This window comes from Oncorhynchus clarkii, chromosome 26 (genome assembly GCF_045791955.1).
Source record: "Oncorhynchus clarkii lewisi isolate Uvic-CL-2024 chromosome 26, UVic_Ocla_1.0, whole genome shotgun sequence".
Classification (NCBI taxonomy): Eukaryota; Metazoa; Chordata; class Actinopteri; order Salmoniformes; family Salmonidae; genus Oncorhynchus; species Oncorhynchus clarkii.
Genome location: NC_092172.1, coordinates 30,556,506 through 30,577,113, shown reverse-complemented (window position 1 = coordinate 30,577,113; position 20,608 = coordinate 30,556,506). Strand labels below are relative to the sequence as shown.

General features: G+C 46.3%; 1 protein-coding gene across 2 annotated transcripts in view; it reads right to left on the bottom strand.

Annotated features, from left to right (window-relative positions):
* Positions 1-20,608, bottom strand: part of LOC139384489 (atos homolog protein A-like) — a 30,470-nt gene that overhangs the window by 3,589 nt on the left and 6,273 nt on the right. Inside the window, exons 2-7 of one of the 2 annotated variants that reach the window (XM_071129282.1) lie at positions 9,981-10,168; positions 9,688-9,884; positions 6,234-6,359; positions 4,027-6,052; positions 3,627-3,746; positions 3,222-3,310 (exon numbers count right to left, since the gene is read on the bottom strand). In XM_071129282.1, the coding sequence (XP_070985383.1) occupies positions 3,222-3,310; positions 3,627-3,746; positions 4,027-6,052; positions 6,234-6,359; positions 9,688-9,884; positions 9,981-10,168 (2,746 nt within the window). Of the gene's footprint in view, positions 1-3,221; positions 3,311-3,626; positions 3,747-4,026; positions 6,053-6,233; positions 6,360-9,687; positions 9,885-9,980; positions 10,342-20,608 lie in introns of those variants that run through there. The other variant, XM_071129281.1, reaches the window with a different exon arrangement.

Here is a 20,608-nt window from a genome sequence, read left to right as displayed (position 1 = left end):
AATCAAATCAGACTTTATTGGTCACATACACATGGTTAGCAGATGTTAACGTGAGTGTAGCGAAATGCTTGTGCTTCTAGTTCCGACAGTGCAGTAATATCTAACAAGTAATCTAACAAACGACTACCTTATACACACAAATGTAAAGGGATGGAATAAGAATATGTACATATGGATGAGCGATGGCCGTGCGGCATAGGCAAGATGCAGTAGATGGTATAGAGTACAGTGTATACATATAAGATGAGTAATGTAGGATATGTAAACATTGCTGTTTCCTGAAGTCCAAGATCATCTCCTTTGTTTTGTTGACGTTGAGTGAGAGGTTATTTTCCTGACACCACACTCTGAGGGCCCTCACCTCCTCCCTGTAGGCCGCCTCGTCGTTGTTGGTAATAAAGCTTACCACTGTAGTGTCGTCTGCAAACTTGATGATTGAGTTGGAGGCGTGCATGGCCACGCAGTCATGGGTGAACAGGAGAGGGCTGAGAACGCACCCTCGTGGAGCCCCAGTGTTGAGGATCAGCGGGGTGGAGATGTTGTTTCCTACCCTCACCACTTGGGGGCGGCCCGTCAGAAAGTCCAGGACCCAGGTGTACAGGGCGGGGTCGAGACCCAAGGTCTCGAGCTTAATGACGAGTTCGGAGGGCACTATGGTGTTGAATGCTGAGCTGTAGTCAATGAACAGCATTCTTACATATGTATTCCTCTTGTCCAGATAGGATAGGGCAGTGTGCAGTGTGATGGGGATTGCGTCGTCAGTGGACCTATTGGGGAGGTAAGCAAATTGGAGTGGATCTAGGGTATCAGTTAGAGTGGACGTGATATGGTCCTTGACTAGTCTCTCAAAGCACTTCATGATGACAGAAGTGAGTGCTATGGGGCGGTAGTTGTTTAGCTCAGTTACCTTCGCTTTCTTGGGAACAGAAACACCGGTGGCCCTCTTGAAGCATGTGGGAACAGCAGACTGGGATAGGGATTGATTGAATATGTCTGTAAACACACCAGCAAGCTGGTCTGCGCATGCTCTGAGGGCGCGGCTGGGGATGCCGTCTGGGCCTGCAGCCTTGCGAGGGTTAACACGTTTAAATGTTTTACTCACTGTATTGTCCTCAAAGCGAGAAAAGAAGTTGTTTAATTTGTCTGGGCACAAGACATCGTTGTCCGCGACGGGCTGGTTTTCTTTTTGTAATCCATGATTGACTATAGACCCTGCCACATACGTCTTGTGTCTGAGCCGTTGAATTGCGACTCTACTGTCTCTATACTGACGCTTTGCTTGTTTGTTTGATTGCCTTGCAGAGGGAATAACTACACTGTTTGTATTCGGTCATGTTTCCAGTCGTCTTGCCATGATTAAAAGCGGTGGTTCGCGCTTTTAGTTTTGTGCGAATGCTGCTATCAATCCACGGTTTCTGGTTAGGGAATGTTTTAATACTCACAGTGGGTACAACATCACCGATGCACTTGCTAATAAACTCGCTCACCGAGTCAGCGTATACGTACGTCAATGTTGTTGTTTGGGGCTACCCGGAACATACAGTGCCTTGCGAAAGTATTCGGCCCCCTTGAACTATGCGACCTTTTGCCACATTTCAGGCTTCAAACATAAAGATATAAAACTGTATTTTTTTGTGAAGAATCAACAACAAGTGGGACACAATCATGAAGTGGAACGACATTTATTGGATATTTCAAACTTTTTTAACAAATCAAAAACTGAAAAATTGGGCGTGCAAAATTATTCAGCCCCTTTACTTTCAGTGCAGCAAACTCTCTCCAGAAGTTCAGTGAGGATCTCTGAATGATCCAATGTTGACCTAAATGACTAATGATGATAAATACAATCCACCTGTGTGTAATCAAGTCTCCGTATAAATGCACCTGCACTGTGATAGTCTCAGAGGTCCGTTAAAAGCGCAGAGAGGATCATGAAGAACAAGGAACACACCAGGCAGGTCCGAGATACTGTTGTGAAGAAGTTTAAAGCCGGATTTGGATACAAAAAGATTTCCCAAGCTTTAAACATCCTAAGGAGCACTGTCCAAGCGATAATATTGAAATGGAAGGAGTATCAGACCACTGCAAATCTACCAAGACCTGGCCGTCCCTCTAAACTTTCAGCTCATACAAGGAGAAGACTGATCAGAGATGCAGCCAAGAGGCCCATGATCACTCTGGATGAACTGCAGAGATCTACAGCTGAGGTGGGAGACTCTGTCCATAGGACAACAATCAGTCGTATATTGCACAAATCTGGCCTTTATGGAAGAGTGGCAAGAAGAAAGCCATTTCTTAAAGATATCCATAAAAAGTGTTGTTTAAAGTTTGCCACAAGCCACCTGGGAGACACACCAAACATGTGGAAGAAGGTGCTCTGGTCAGATGAAACCAAAATTGAACTTTTTGGCAACAATGCAAAATGTTATGTTCGGCGTAAAAGCAACACAGCTCATCACGCTGAACACACCATCCCCACTGTCAAACATGGTGGTGGCAGCATCATGGTTTGGGCCTGCTTTTCTTCAGCAGGGACAGGGAAGATGGTTAAAATTGATGGGAAGATGGATGGAGCCAAATACAGGACCAGTCTGGAAAACCTGATGGAGTCTGCAAAAGACCTGAGACTGGGACGGAGATTTGTCTTCCAACAAGACAATGATCCAAAACATAAAGCAAAATCTACAATGGAATGGTTCAAAAATAAACATATCCAGGTGTTAGAATGGCCAAGTCAAAGTCCAGACCTGAATCCAATCGAGAATCTGTGGAAAGAACTGAAAACTGCTGTTCACAAATGCTCTCCATCCAACCTCACTGAGCTCGAGCTGTTTTGCAAGGAGGAATGGGAAAAAATGTCAGTCTCTCGATGTGCAAAACTGATAGAGACATACCCCAAGCGACTTACAGCTGTAATCGCAGCAAAAGGTGGCGCTACAAAGTATTAACTTAAGGGGGCTGAATAATTTTGCACGCCCAATTTTTCAGTTTTTGATTTGTTAAAAAAGTTTGAAATATCCAATAAAATGTCGTTCCACTTCATGATTGTGTCCCACTTGTTGTTGATTCTTCACCAAAAAATACAGTTTTATATCTTTATGTTTGAAGCCTGAAATGTGGCAAAGGGTCGCAAAGTTCAAGTGGGCCGAATACTTTCGCAAGGCACTGTATATCCCAGTCTAAATGTGTGTATGATGTGTGTGTGAGTTAGAGATCAGTACCTCTTCCCTGCGGTCCAGGGCAGTCCTTTACAGCTGGTCAGAGAAGAGTCCAGGTCAAAGTAACCAGTCTGAGTTCTCCTCTGAGGAACCTGAGAGAAACAACACACACATTTAATAATACAACACACACAACTGTACACAAAACTTTATTGGCAACATATACATCAAAAAACCCAATTTAAACACTATAGCATGACAGCACACACAAGTATTTAATAATAATAATAATAATAACAAAAACAAGCACCACATGAAACACACACACAACTTTAAAATGATTCCATTGTTATGAACAACCTAGTCAGCATCAACAGGAGTTTAGTCAGAGTATTCATACTATTGAGGAGAAGATGAGTCATATGGCTCCACACCCTGACTGACAGTGTGTGTGTGTGTGTGTCTTACAGGGCTGGAGAGCAGGGGCAGGCCGGTACAGGGGTGGAAGGCCTTGGTGAGGGTGGAGTCCAGAGAGTGACGGTTGTGTTTCCTCCGACTGTTACAAGGTCTCAGGGGCGAGGGAGAACGCTACGTGGAAGAAAAAAAACACACACTGGCTTTAATACAGCAATTCTCAACAACCATTTTATACAAATGCCAAATACACTATGTCAAAGATCCTTTCTCAAAATCTCTGTACTGTTAATCAACATTTTCCAAAAGTGGTAATATCCTCTTTCACATAGGCAGGTTTTTAAATTGAAGTTTCTTTGTGTTGGACAAAATAAGCCACACGGATGATATTCAACATGTACTGCAGTGTGAGGTGATTTTCTAATCAGGTGTGCTTGTCTATAGGGACACTCACCAGGACAGTGTTGGGCTCTGTGCCAGGGGGTGTGGTAGCAGGACCGGGGGGGCTGGAAGACTTGGAACCTGGGGGGGGCTGGTTCTCATCCTGGAGACTAGAGGACTGGGTTCGAGGGCTGCCCTGAGTCTGTGAGGGTGGAGTTCGAGAGACTGTCTGGGTCTGGTTGTGAGACTGAGTCAGAGGTTTCATGTGGTTCTGGATGAGAGCAGTGGTCTGGGTGTGGGTGAGCTTGGTGGTCAAGGTCTGTGCAGTGGTCTGGGTCAGGGTGGTGGTCTGGGTCACTGTCAGGGTATGGATGGTCCTCAGGATGTTGTCTTTAGGAGAGGAGGGTCTGGGCTCCTCTTGGGGGCGGTTGGGGTGTAAACTCTTTGGGGTCTTGGCCCTGGGACTCTTGGGGCTGAGTAGTGGAGAGGCCTGAGACTGGGGCTGGGGTAGAGGCCGTGGGATGACTAGAGGAGAAGACTGTGGCTGGGGTAGAGGCCGTGGGATGACTAGAGAAGAAGACTGGAGCAGGATTTGGAGTCGGGGGCTGACTTGAGGATCTTCAAGTGTTGAACAGCCGTTCTGGGCTCTGATTGGACCGTCTGTCTCTGGAGGAGCACCAGCTCTGTCTGTGCTAGCAGGTGTGTGTGAGGGAGTGTGTGTGTCATGGCTGGGTGTGTAGCCGTTGCAGTGGCCACTGCTATGACTGTTGCCGCCTCTGTGTGTGGTGTGTGTGTCAGTGCACAGCGTGTGTGTGCTGTGTGTATGTGGTTTGTGTAGCGGGCTGCGGCTGTGTGTTGGCGACAGAGAGGGGACAGACAGTCTGTCCTGAATCAGTCTGGTAATGTCCTGAACAGCATGAGACAAGAGACTACCGTCTCGCTCTCGGTCTCTCAATGCCTCTCTGTCTCTCTGTGTCTCCAGGTCTCTCAGTGTCTCCCTGACTCTGTCTCTGAGTCTCTCTCCATCTCTGTCCTCTGGGAGTCTCAGTCTGCGGCAGGCAACAGGTTTCGGGGACAGCGTCTCCCTGATAATAGCCGCTGCGTCGCCAATGGGCGTGTCGAAAGGGGAGGGCGGGGTGTCCTCAGTGGGTGGAGCTTCCTCTGGCTCTTTGGTCTTGCTGAGCGTGGTGTTGCCAAGGTAACTGCTCCGGACAGGGGTCTTGGTGGGGGTGTCGGGGGTGAAGAGGGCAGGGGGAAGATGGGGGGCGGTCGGGTCGCAGAAGTTGAGGCGCTGAGCGATGCGGGCAATGACTTCCTGTCTCTCCTGGAGCAGCGAGCCAATCAGAGGATTGGTCTCAGAGGAGGGTCTGGGGGAGGGGCACCGCGGGGGCTCTGCCAAAGAATAAGTCTTAAAGGCCCGGGGGGCTTCGGAGCCACGCCCCTTGGAGCTCTCGGCCCCGTTGACGGCCTTCCCATAATCCTCGGTGGTGTGTGTGATGTCATCGGAGGGGTCTGAGGTGAGGGAATAGAGCCACCTGACAGTCTTTCCCCCGGGGGGGAGGGGCAGAGTGGAGGACAGCTTCCTGTAGGGACGGGGGGAGGGCCGTGGGGAGATGGGGAGGTGGTAGGGGGATGATGTCTGCCCCTTATTGACCCGGGGGAGGTCTGATCCATTCTGGCTAGAATGACCATGGCTGTCTGTGGGGTCCGGGCCTCTCTTACTGGGCAGGGGGAGACTGGGAGGACTGGGGAAGGGGAGGCCAGAGAAAGGCAGAGCCGCTCTGTTGTGGCTCTCTTTAGAGTCGTGGCTCCTCTCGTACAGAGGCGGGTTAGGGTTCAGGCCTGGGTTAAGGCTAGGTGTCTTGCTGTAGAGGTTAGGGCTGAGGTTGGGCTTAAGGCTGGGGGTCTTGCTGTAGAGTGGGGCCAGGGTCAGGCCGGTGTGTATGCTACAGGCCAGGGTGGGGTAGGTGGGCTGACGAGGGAGTGACTGGACCCTGAGCCTCAGGGCAACACTCTGAGACACGTTAGGGACAGGGAACAGGTGCTCCGCTGGGGGCTGGGAGAACTGACAGACACACTCCTCATCTGCTGCACTGATCCTGTGGGACAGAAACACGCAGGCTTATAACTTGTGATCACATCAAATTATTTAGTTCACTTTGGAAAGTATTTTATGATCAATATTCAGTAACAATATAGAAAAATAATGGGGAAGTCGTTAAGAGGTTCTTTGTGTATTCTTGTGTGTGTTACCTGTAGAGGAAGGTGTGTGTGTATTACCTATACAAGATGTTTCGGGGTACAATGCCGTGAGAAGCACTGAGCCAGGCACTGAGCTGGGAGAAGAAGACGTAGGAACGAACAGCCAACAGCAGAGTCTTCTCCTCTATAAACCTATCACCGCTCCTAGAGAGAGACAGGGGGGAGGAGAGAGAATCAGGCCTTTGCTTGGCTAAGGCTAAGGAAATTAGCATTAGCAACGATGCCAATGCCAATTGTTTTCATGGTCAGTCTTAAAAATATACAATATAGAAAGAGTGGGAGGCCCTGGTGCACAACACCAGTCTCAACGTCAACAGTGAAGAGGCGACTCCAAGATGCTGGCCTTCTAGGCAGAGTTGCAAAGAAAAATATATATCTCAGACTGGCCAATAAAAAGAAAAGATTAAGATGGGCAAAAACACAGACACTGGGCAGAGGAACTCTGCCTAGAAGGCAGCATCCCGTAGTCGCCTCTTCACTGTTTATGTTGAGACTGGTGTTTTGCGGCTACTATTTAATGAAGCTGCCAGTTGAGGACTTGTGAGGTGTCTGTTTCTCAAACTAGACACTCTAATGTACTTGTCCTCTTGCTCAGTTGTGCACCGGGTCCTCCAACTCCTCATTCTATTCTGGTTAGAGCCAGTTTGCGCTGTTCTGTGAAGGGTACACAGCATTGTACCACACAGCGTTGTACCAGATCTTCAGTTTCTTGGCAATTTCTCACATCAAATAGCCTTGATTTCTCAGAACAAGAATAGACTGACGAGTTTCAGAAGAAAGTTCTTATTTCTGGCCATTTTGAGCCTGTAATCGAAACCACAAATGCTGATGCTGGAGATACTCATCTAGTCTTAAGAAGTACAGTTTTATTGCTTCTTTAATCAGAACAGTTGTCAGCTGTGCTAATATAATTGCAAAGTTATTTTCTAATGATCAATTAGCATTTTAAAATGATAAACTTGGATTAGGTAACACAACGTGCCATTGGAACACAGGAGTGATGGTTGCTGATAATGGTCCTCTGTACACCTATGTAGATATTCCATTTTTAAAAATCTGTCATTTCCAATAGTAATTTACAACATTAACAATGTCTACACTGTATTTCTGATCAACTTGATGTTATTTTAAATGGACAAAAAATGTGCTTTTCTTTCAAAAACAAGGACATTTCTAAGTGACCCCAAACTTTTGAACGGTAGTGTATATACATGTTTTCTGTTTGATACGGCGGCAAAGTGGAATATTCCAGTTTTTGCATGTGCCACTAGCTCAACCTAGTCCTGACAAAAAGTATGTGTCGTGTGTGCATACTGCCGTGGTACATGCTGCAGTGTGTGTACATACTGTCGTGGTACAAGCTGCATTGCATGTGTGTATGCATACTGTCGTGGTAGAGGCTGCAGGGTGTGTGTGTACATACTGTCGTGGTACAGGCTGCATTGTGTGTACATACTGTCGTGGTACAAGCTGCAGTGTGTGTGTACTAGAGGTCGACCGATTATGATTTTTCAATGCCGATACCGATTATTGTAGGACCTAAAAAGCCGATACCGATTAATCGGCCGATTTTTTAACATTTTTATGTATTTATTTATTTGTAATAATGACAATTATAACAATACTGAATGAACACTTTATTTTAACTTAATATAATACATCAATCAAATCAATTTAGCCTCAAATAAATAATGAAACATGTTCAATTTGGTTTAAATAATGCAAAAACAAAGTGTTGGAGAAGAAAGTAAAAGTGCAATATGTGCCATGTAAAAAAGCTAACGTTTTAGTTCCTTGCTCACAACATGAGAACATATGAAAGCTGGTGGTTCCTTTTAACATGAGTCTTCAATATTCCCAGGTAAGAAGTTTTAGGTTGAGGTTATTATAGGAATTATAGGACTATTTCTCTCTATACCATTTGTATTTCATATACCTTTGACTATTGGATGTTCTTATAGGCACTTTAGTATTGCAGTGTAACAGTATAGCTTCTGTCCCTCTCCCTGCCCCTACCTAGGCTCGAACCAGGAACACATCGACAACAGCCACCCTTGAAGCATTGTTACCCATCGCTCCACAAAAGCCTAGGCCCTTGCAGAGCAAGGGGAACAACGACTCCAAGTCTCAGAGCGAGTGACGTTTGAAATGCTATTAGCGCGCACCCCGCTAACTAGATAGCCATTTCACATCGGTTACACCAGCCTAATCTCGGGAGTTGATAAGCTTGAAGTCATAAACAGTGCAATGCTTGAAACATTGCGACGAGCTGCTGGCAAATGCACGAAAGTGCTGTTTGAATGAATGCTTACGAGCCTGCTGCTGCTCAGTCAGACTGCTCTATCAAATATCAAATATAATTATAACATAATAACACACAGAAATACGAGCCTTAGGTCATTAATATGGTCAAATCCGGGAACTATTATTTCAAAAATAAAACGTTTATTCTTTAAGTGAAATACGGAACTGTTCCGTATTTTATCTAACGGATGGCATCCCTAAGTCTAAATAGTGCTGTTACATTGTACAACCTTCAATGTTGTGTCATAATTATGTCAAATTCTGGCAAATTAATTACGGCCTTTGTTAGGAGTAAATGGACTTCACACAGTTCGCAATGAGCCTGGCGGCCCAAACTGCTGCATATACCCTGACTGCTTGCACGGAACGCAAGAGAAGTGACAATTTCCCTAGTTATAAGAAATTAATGTTAGCAGGCAATATTAACTAAATATGCATGTTTAAAAATATACACAGGGGGGTGTGTGCAGGGGGTGTGTGTGCATACTGTCGTGGTACAGGCTGCAGGGTGTGTGTGTGCATACTGTCGTGGTACAGGCTGCAGGGTGTGTGTGTGTGTGTGTGTGTGTGTGTGTGTGTGTGTGTGTGTGTGTGTGTGTGTGTGTGTGTACACATACTGTTGTGGTACAGGCTGCAGGGTGTGTGTGTGTGTGTGTGTGTGTGTATTGTCGTGGTACAGGCTGCAGTGTGTGTGTGTGTGTGTGTGTGTGTGTACGTACTGTCGTGGTACAGGCTGCAGGGGGTGTGTGTACATACTGTCGTGGTACAGGCTGCAGTGTGTGTGTGTGTGTGTGTGTGTGTGTGTGTGTGCGTGCGCGCGCGTGTACGTACTGTCGTGGTACAGGCTGCAGGGGGTGTGTGTGTGTGTACATACTGTCGTGGTACAGGCTGCAGGGGGTGTGTGTGTGTGTGTGTGTGTGTGTGTGTACATACTGTCATGGTACAGGCTGCAGGGTGTGTGTGTGTGTACATACTGTCGTGGTACAGGCTGCAGGGTGTGTGTGTGTACATACTGTCATGGTACAGGCTGCAGGGTGTGTGTGTGTGTGTGTGTGTGTACATACTGTCGTGGTACAGGCTGCAGGGTGTGTGTGTGCGTGTACATACTGTCGTGGTACAGGCTGCAGGGTGTGTGTGTGTGTGTGTGTGTGTGTGTGTGTGTACATACTGTCGTGGTACAGGCTGCAGAGTCCATCGCTCCAGTAGCAGAGCATCTTGTTTGATCGCTGGGTCACTGATGGGGTCACTAGGGGGACTCTCATCTCCATAGCAACAGTCTGGCAGCAGCATCACCTCCACCATGATGGGAATACTGTTCCTCCACAACACACACACCTCCGAGCGCACACGCCGCGCCTGCACACACTTGAACACACACAGACAGGGGAGGGTAAGTGTGTGTGTGTGTGTGTTACCTGGGGAAGTGTGTGTTATCTGTGTGTGTATGTTTGTGGACATTACCTGTGGCAGTTTGTCACTGCACTCGTGCCTGTGTAGGGGCGGCAGGGCGGACTTTGCAGGGGGGCAGTGCAGCCCCTCTGTGCGACCCTTCACAGAACATTCTGGGGTCCGTCCCTCAGTGATCAACAGGGTCAGGAACACCAGGAAGTCCTCAGCATCGTACTCAAAGAACTCCTCCACCACCACGTCTGGAAGAAGGGGAAAAGACAAACACTGGTCAGATACATTCTGACGGGGATACATTTCAAGTTACACAATTCAAGCAAGAACACGCATTCAGAGATCATAGACAGTGTAGAATGGGATAAGGCATGGAACTCAGACAAATCAAATGGCAGCAGGCTCCTGTTCTCTTGTAGAGTAGGAGACAACATGCTACAACACCCTGGCCCAGACTAACCACTAAACACAGACCGAAAGGGAGGAAGGACAACACTATATTCCTGTTCTGGGGATCATTTTAGAATCTCCACGTCAGCTGAGCACAGAACAACACTCAGACAGAAAAAGAACAGTGTGTTCTGCTGTAGTGTCTGTCCGGTCAGGGTTGGGTTAGGGTGGAGCAACAGAAACACAAGCTTGACAGTCAGAGAGGTTATGTTCAAACAGAGCCCTGTCCTCCCTACAACCCAGCTCTAACAAAGAGCCTCTCAGCTGGCTATGGGGGTCGCTGTGTGTCATATATATATATATATACACACACACACAGTGGGGCAAAAAAGTATTTAGTCAGCCACCAATGTGCAAGTTCTCCCACTTAAAAAGATGAGAGAGGCCTGTAATTTTCATCATATGTACACTTCAACTATGACAGACAAAATGAGAAAAAAAAATCCAGAAAAATCACATTGTAGGATTTTTAATGAATTTTAATTTATGCAAATTATGGTGGAAAATAAGTATTTGGTCAATAACAACAGTTTATCTTAATACTTTGTTATATACCCTTTGTTGGCAATGACAGAGGTCAAACGTTTTCTGTAAGTCTTCACAAGGTTTTCACATACTGTTGCTGGTATTTTGGCCCATTCCTCCATGCAGATCTCCTCTGGAGCAGTGATGTTTTGGGGCTGTTGCTGGGCAACACAGACTTTCAACTCCCTCCAAAGATTTTCTATGGGGTTGAGATCTGGAGACTGGCTAGGCCACTCCAGGACCTTGAAATGCTTCTTACGAAGCCACTCCTTCATTGCCCGGGCGGTGTGTTTGGGATCATTGTCATGCTAAAAGACCCAGCCACGTTTCATCTTCAATGCCGTTGCTGATGGAAGGAGGTTTTCACTCAAAATCTCACGATACATGGCCCCATTCATTCTTTCCTTTACACGGATCAGTCGTCCTGGTCCCTTTGCAGAAAAACAGCCCCAAAGCATGATGTTTCCACCCCCAAGCTTCACAGTAGGTATGGTGTTCTTTGGATGCAACTCAGCATTCTTTGTCCTCCAAACACAATGAATTAAGTTTTTACCAAAAAGTTATATTTTGGTTTCATCTGACCATATGACATTCTCCCAATCTTCTTCTGGATCATCCAAATGCTCTCTAGCAAACTTCAGACGGGCCTGGACATGTACTGGCTTAAGCAGGGGGACACGTCTGGCACTGCAGGATTTTAGTCCCTGGTGGCGTAGTGTGTTACTGATGGTAGGCTTTGTTACTTTGGTCCCAGCTCTCTGCACGGACAGGTAACGAGTGGAGGTAACGAGTGACGAGTGGAGGACACTCTTAAAGAAGAAGTTACAGGTCTGTGAGAGCCAGAAATCTTGCTTGTTTGTAGGTGACCAAATACATATTTTCCACCATAATTTGCAAATAAATTCATTAAAATCCTACAATGTGATTTTCTGGATTTTGTTTCTTATTTTGTCTGTCATAGTTGAAGTGTACCTATGTTGAAAATTTACAGGCCTCTCTCATCTTTTTAAGTGGGAGAACTTGCACAATTGGTGGCTGACTAAATACTTTTTTGCCCTACTGTATGTGTGTGTGTGTGTGTGTGTGTGTGTGTGTGTGTGTGTGTGTGTGTGTGTGTGTGTGTGTGTGTGTGCGTGTCTGTGTTCTTCCAGGAAACTCCTCCCACGTGCTCAGAGCTGCTCTCTACACACGGAGAGAGAACAGTCAACACAGACACAGAGTTGGAGCGAGACAGAAACAGCACAGAGAACATGGATCAGGGGAGGGGGCTGCAGTCAGCTGTAGGCTGAGACTTAGGGAGTTGGAGAGGGGGTCGGGGAGAGGAACCCAGCTTTGACTGATTAATGGCTATAGGACAGGTGAGAGTGAGAAGGGAGAGGAGCAGCCTATAAGACTTCCTATACAGTGATCTGCTCTGCTAACCCTCTGCTCCCTCCAAGTGGAGTAGGCTAAATGTAAAGCTCTGGCAGGAGGGAAAGAGAGAGGGAAACACAGGAGGGAGAATAAGGAGGGAAAGAGAGAGATCCTCCGTTCCAGTGGGATAGGCCAGAGAAATATGGGACATGGCTGCTCTGGTGTCAGCTTTCTGTTTTAGTGTGTGTATTGTGTGAGTAAGTGTGTATCGTGTGAGAATGTGTGTATTAGAGGTCGACTGATTAATCGGAATGGACGATTAATTAGGGCCGATTTCAAGTTTTCATAACAATCGCAAAATCTGTATTTTTGGGCGCCATTTTGCAAATAAAATTTAAAAAATGTATCCCTTTATTTAACTAGGCAAGTCAGTTAAAGAACACATTCTTATTTTCAATGACGGCCTAGGAACGGTGGATTAACTGCCACGTTCAGGGGCAGAACGACAGATTTTCACCTTGTCAGTTCGGGGGATCCAATCTTTCAAGTTAACTAGTCCAACACAATAACGACCTGCCGCTCTCTCATTGCACTCCACAAGGAGACTGCCTGTTACGCGAATGCGAGCCAAGGTAAGTTGCTAGCTGGCATTAAACTTATCTTATAAAAAAACAATCAATCAATCATAATCACTAGTTAACTGCACATGGTTGATGATATTACTAGATATTATCTAGTGTGTCCTGCGTTGCGTATAATCTGACTGAGCATCAAGTAGCTAGGTATCTGACTGAGCGGTGGTAAGCAGAAGCAGGCGCGTAAACATTCATTCAATCAGCACTTTCGTGCGTTTTGCCAGCAGCTCTTCGTTGTGCGTCAAGCATTGCGCTGTTTATGACTTCAAGCCTAACAACTCCCGAGATGAGGCTGGTGTAACCGAAGTGAAATGGCTAGATAGTTAGCGCACGCTAATAGTGTTTCAAACGTCACTCGCTCTGAGCCTTCTAGTAGTTGTTCCCCTTGCTCTGCATGGGTAACGCTGCTTCTATGGTGGCTGTTGTCGTTGTGTTGCTGGTTCGAGCCCACGGAGGAGCACGGAGAGGGACGGAAGCTATACTGTTACACTGGCAATACTAAAGTGCCTATAAGAACATCCAATAGTCAAAGGTTAATGAAATACTAATGGTATAGAGGGAAATAGTCGTATAATTCCTATTATAACTACAACCTAAAACTTCTTACCTGGGAATATTGAAGACTCATGTTAAAAGGAACCACCATCTTTCATATGTTCTCATGTTCTGAGCAAGGAACTGAAGCGTTAGCTTTCTTACATGGCGCATATTGCACTTTTACTTTCTTCTCCAACACTTTGTTTTTGCATTATTTAAACCAAATTGAACATGTTTCTTTATTTACTTGAGACTAAATTGATTTTATTGATGTATTATATTAAGTTAAAATAAGTGTTCATTCAGTGTTGTTGTAATTGTCATTATTACAAACAACAACAACAAAATAGGCAGATTAATCGGTATCGGCTTTTTGGTCCTTCAATAATCGGTATCGGCGTTGAAAAATCACAATCGGTCGACCTCTAGTGTGTATCGTGTGAGAATGTGTGTATTGTGTGAGAATGTGTGTATCGTGTGAGAATGTGTGTATCGTGTGAGAATGTGTACAGCGAGTGTGTATTATGTAAGAGGAGAGGTTTATAAAGAGCGGACTGACTGCAGAGCAGCACGCAGGTCTTATTAATAGAACTACTGCTGCTGTCCTGGAGAGGAGCTGGAACGGAGCCCACTGATCAGCTGGCCTAGTACAAACACACCCGTCACAGGGCGTGGAAAACATCCCCCAGGGTGCTGGATTCGTACAGGGGAGGGGGGAGAGTGTGTGTGTAGTTAATAGATAATGTAGTCATGTTTAGGTCTGCTGTATAATGCTATAGTACAAAGAATACTGCTGTTGTTTTTTTAGGCCTCAGCTAGAAGACAAGCTGATTAACTCATGGGCTAACGCACTTTCTCCTTCTGGACACACACACACTTTCTCTCTCCTTCTGAACACACACACGCTTTCTCTCTCCTTCTGGACACACACACTTTCTCTCTCCTTCTGGACACACACACTTTCTCTCTCCTTCTGGACACACACACTTTCTCTCTCCTTCTGGACACACACTTTCTCTCTCCTTCTGGACACACACACACACACTTTCTCTCTCCTTCTGGACACACACACACACTTTCTCTCTCCTTCTGGACACACACACACTTTCTCTCCCTCTTTGCTGAATCTCCAGGTTCCCACACTAGAGAAACAGATGTCACAAGTATAACTCATGATACATAAGCACTGAGAAGGGAGATCATGTCTGTATCATCAAGGCTGCTATCAGTTCAGTTGTAATACAATTTCCCTCTGTTCCAAACAAAGGCCAGATCATTATGAACCCTCTCCTGGTCATCAATACCTAGTTGACATTGTTGATCCCTGGTTAGTCTAGTAGGGACAGTATCTAACCTGGAGGAGAGGTGGTGTGTGGCTACTATCTAGTAATGTGCCATCTGTTGTCTGATGGGGGGGGGGGGGGCCCTGCCTCTTTCTCAAGCCCCTGCCTCTTTCTCTCTGCGTCTCTCCACACACACATTTTCAGAATCAATTCATGAAACACAGAGTCTGTATTAAACACACACAGTGAGTGGATATATTAGTTGTGATAGGCAGTAGTATGAGATTAGACAGCTTCTCCATGGTAAATCTGATTACCGTTACAGCAGGGCAGGCCCCTCTGGGATAAATATAACTACACTACAACTACTCAACACTAACCATACCCCCCACTAACACCAACCAGCATTAACCATACCCCCCACTAACACCAACCAGCATTAGCCATACCCCCCACTAACACCAACCAACCCTAACCATACCCCCCACTAACACCAACCAGCATTAACCATACCCCCGACTAACACCAACCAGCATTAACCATACCCCCCACTAACACCAACCAGCATTAACCATACCCCCCACTAACACCAACCAACCCTAACCATACCCCCCACTAACACCAACCAGCATTAACCATACCCCCGACTAACACCAACCAGCATTAACCATACCCCCCACTAACACCAACTAGCATTAACCATACCCCCCACTAACACCAACCAGCATTAACCATACCCCCCACTAACACCAACCAACCCTAACCATACCCCCCCACTAACACCAACCAGCATTAACCATACCCCCCACTAACACAAACCAGCATTAACCATACCCCCCACTAACACCAAGCAGCATTAACCATACCCCCCACTAACACCAACCAACCCTAACCATACCCCCCACTAACACCAACCAGCATTAACCATACCCCCCACTAACACCAACCAGCATTAACCATACCCCCCACTAACACCAACCAGCATTAATCATACTCCCCACTAACACCAACTAGCATTAACCATACCCCCACTAACACCAACCAGCATTAACCATACCCCCCACTAACACCAACCAACCCTAACCATACCCCCCACTAACACCAACCAGCATTAACCATACCCCCCACTAACACCAACCAGCATTAACCATACCCCCCACTAACACCAACCAGCATTAACCATACCCCCACTAACACCAACCAGCATTAACAATACCCCCCCATTAACACCAACCAGCATTAACCATACCCCCCCTAACACCAACCAGCATTAACCATACCCCCCCACTAACACCAACCAGCATTAACCATACCCCCCCACTAACACCAACCAGCATTAACCATACCCCCACTAACACCAACCAGCATTAACCATACCCCCCCACTAACACCAACCAGCATTAACCATACCCCCCACTAACACCAACTAGCATTAACCATACCCCCCACTAACACCAACTAGCATTAACCATACCCCACACTAACACCAACCAGCATTAACCATACCCCCCACTAACACCAACCAGCATTAACCATACCCCCCACTAACACCAACCAGCATTAACCATACCCCCCCACTAACACCAACCAGCATTAACCATACCCCCCCACTAACACCAACCAGCATTAACCATACCCCCCCACTAACACCATCCAGCATTAACCATACCCCCCCACTAACACCAACCAGCATTAACCATACCCCCCACTAACACCAACCAGCATTAACCATACCTCCCACTAACACCAACCAGCATTAACCATACCCCCCCACTAACACCAACCAGCATTAACCATACCCCCCACTAACACCAACCATCATTAACCATGCCCCCCACTAACACCAACCAGCATTAACCATACCCCCCCACTAACACCAACCAGCATTAACCATACCCCCCCTAACACCAACCAGCATTAACCATACCCCCCCACTAACACCAACCAGCATTAACCATACCCCCACTAACACCAACCAGCATTAACCATACCCCCACTAACACCAACTAGCATTAACCATACCCCCCCACTAACACCAACCAGCATTAACCATACCCCCCACTAACACCAACTAGCATTAACCATACCCCCCACTAACACCAACTAGCATTAACCATACCCCACACTAACACCAACCAGCATTAACCATACCCCCCACTAACACCAACCAGCATTAACCATACCCCCACTAACACAAACCAGCATTAACCATACCCCCACTAACACCAACCAGCATTAACCATACCCCCCCACTAACACCATCCAGCATTAACCATACCCCCCCACTAACACCAACCAGCATTAACCATACCCCCCACTAACACCAACCAGCATTAACCATACCTCCCACTAACACCAACCAGCATTAACCATACCCCCCCACTAACACCAACCAGCATTAACCATACCCCCCACTAACACCAACTAGCATTAACCATACCCCCCACTAACACCAACCAGCATTAACCATACCCCCCACTAACACCAACCATCATTAACCATACCCCCCACTAACACCAACCATCATTAACCATACCCCCCACTAACACCAACCAGCATTAACCATACCCCCCCCACTAACACCAACCAGCATTAACCATACCCCCCCTAACACCAACCAGCATTAACACCAACCAGCATTAACCATACCTCCCATTAACACCAACCAGCATTAACCATACCTCCCACTAACACCAACCAGCATTAACCATACCCCCAAATCCTCAAAATAGTTAGAATGAATCTAAAATAACTCTAGAAATGTGTCATTCATTGTGATGATTTTACATCACAACTAAAATATTTGGTGCAGTATTCTCAATGAAAACGAGTCTCATTGAAAAATCAACAAAGATTTATTGAAGAATCCCTACTGTTGACCAATCCCTGACGAAGGGGAGTAGACTTCGGCGCCGAACATCAGCTTGCCTCTAGAAAACAATGTGTGCCCGAACAACCGAAAAAAATTCCAAAACTAACAAAAACATCACAAAATGTTGTCATATTATATGCACAAACTTTTCTGAACTGTTCGTCTGGGAGGCATGCGAACACCGTAACACAATTACCACTACCTACAGGTTTCCCCTAGGATTGTTTTCAAGTTAGCGGGGATGGGGGCGTCGTAGTGGGCGTTGCCAATTGTGCAGCCTCCTACCAACATCTTTAAAGGTCCTCCTCTTGGAAGAAGAGACCAAATTCCTGTTTAAATGTCATTTCCTGCAATTCTACAAATTGTGTCATGGCTTATGCCATCTGAGTGACTCAAAAATTGGGAGCCCCATGCCATGACATAAATCATTTTTATTTTGGTGATAGTTCTCAAAGATGATCTCGTTTAAAAATATATAACTTCATATTTTCTACAAACTTTATATCTTTAGTCTTTTAAGTTCACTGAAAACAGTTTAGCATAAAAAATGCATAAAATAATAAGTCATCATATTTTTTGGGAGTGGTCGGCAACGATTAGCAGCGGCGGCACGCAATGAAAACACACATACAGCCCTGAGGTTCCTCTCCTACTCTGGTCATAGTGCACATCTATTTTGCATGGGGACAAAGGGTTGCCCTGGCAACACACAGATCATGTTAATGTCCTGTCACGGGGATTCTGTGTGTGCTGGAATGAGTTGGGTCTGTGTGTGAGTTTCCATCTGTGTGTGTGTTTCCAGTGGCACGTGTGTGTGACTCATCTATGACACGACTGTCTGTCACTGTGTGTGTGTGTGTGTGTGTGTGTGTGTGTGTGTGTGTGTGTGTTCTTACAGACTATTTGTTCTCCATGAGGCCTAATCTGTGCCTCAGTGATTGAAACAGACAGCAGTCCAGCCCACTCTACAGGAGCTCTGATTTAAGTTACAAAAACACTAAGTAGCCTACACTGTAGGCAAGCAAACAGAAAAGTGTTGTCAATACAAAGATGCAGTTTCCTGTTCCATGTGAAGTTGGCCTGCCCTGAAATCACATGTAGGAACAATAAAGAGAATAGAGTTTGAAGTTTAGCCATGTTCAATTTACAGTTTCCCGAGAGCTCTCTCTTTGTTCCCTTTATCTACCCCCACCCTCTCTTTACACAAAGGGGCAGATTCACAGCACACATAGCGACACACAGATGCCTTCTGATTGGCTTAGAGGGTTGGGTACCGTTTTCTCTTTCTGCTACTGTGAACTCAGCTGCTCCGACTGCTATTGTCTGAAACTCTCAAACACACCAGGCCCAACGGACACACACATCTCAAACCCTCATTACTAGCTGCTGCAACAGAAGGGCTTTCACACACACACCAGATTAAGCTTTTACTTGAGCCCAACTGCTGATTTAAAACACTACCACTAGTGACGAGTCTAACGAGAGCATTCAGCCTAGCTAAAGCTTTTAATCATGGTCCTGTGTGGACTGGGGTCAGCTCTGAAGGCCTAGATGTTTACCATTACAGATGACCCTGACCAGACTAGTCCTGATCATGCCCTCACTAGCCTGGGTGTAAAGGCCTCCAGAGCCAGTGCTCTCTCTCTGCAGAAGCCCACTCTTTGTCCCACTAATAGTGATTATGTAACTGGCAGAGTGCCCGGCACAGCACAGGGTAGGACAGCAGGGTAGTACTCGCCGCTGTGTACCCACTACGGCCTCAACAGCGGACTCTGAGCACAACTACACTTTACTCTGTAGACTGATAGTCTGTGCTCTGCCCTTTAACCTAGGTTTTGAGGAGTTTACAGCCTTCCCCAATCAGCCACATGTTAGAGAATTCAGATTGTGTGTGTGGTGTTTTGCACACTCAGCTGGTCTCTCTATCTGGCCTTGGTTGAACGTGCGCATGCATATGCGAACCCACAAACACACCCCTCTGACCTACAGCGCTCAGGAGATTACATTTCTGACACAGAGGACAAATTGAGCAACGTCAACAATGCTCCAAAGGCCATGGGAAGTGTGGCAGTCAGACTTTTTAAAGTGCTGAATTGAACTGGAGCTGGCCAGCCATGGCCTAATATATCTCTGTAGGACTGACTGACCTAGCCAGGTCATGGGTGGTTCTTCTCTGCAATAGATAGAGGTCAGACGACTGACGACTCTGACATGTCGATCTATCTATCTGGCTATGAAAAGCCAACTGACATTAACTCCTGAGGTGTTGACCTCTTGCACCCTCTATAACCATTGTGATTATTATTTGACCCTGCTGGTCTTCTATGAACGTTGGAAACATCTTGAAGAACGATCTCGCCTTAATGGCCATGCACTCCTAGAATCTCCACCCGGCACAGCCAGAAGAGGACTGGACACCCGTCAGAGCCTGGTTTCTGCCTTTCTAGATAGTTTTTCCTAGCCACCGTGCCTCTACATCCGCATTGCTTTCTCTCTGGGGCATTCGGCTCGGTTTCTGTATAAGCACTTTGTGACAACTGCTGTTGTAAAAAGGGCTCTATAAAAACCTTTGATTGATATCTATCTAGACTGGCGGCCACTTGCCAAACTAGTTGTGCTTTAACCAATTCCTCTGTTGCTGGTTATCGTGTAGAGGCCAGCGTTAGATACAGACCAGAGGCTACTGATAGTCGTCTATGCTCCACAATGTATTCAAACCTACATATTGTGTCAATAGACAGCTCTCTTTCCAGATGCCTTTAAACAGGGGCACAGCACAGGCAGACCAATCATCTGATTAGGAGTTGACCTTGTTACTAAAATGAAGCAACAGAACAAGCAGCAAGCTGACTAACCATGTGGGAGTTCATCTCAGATATAGCAACAGCATGTGAGTGAGAGAAGGCAACCATGCGTGGTGGTGGGCGGCCATGTTTAGAACAGTAAAGCTGTTGGCTGACTTTTGGAAGGAGGTGTGTTGTTGTTGGCCAAGAGGAATCTGACCCAGCAAGGGGACAACTCAGCTCCAACTAT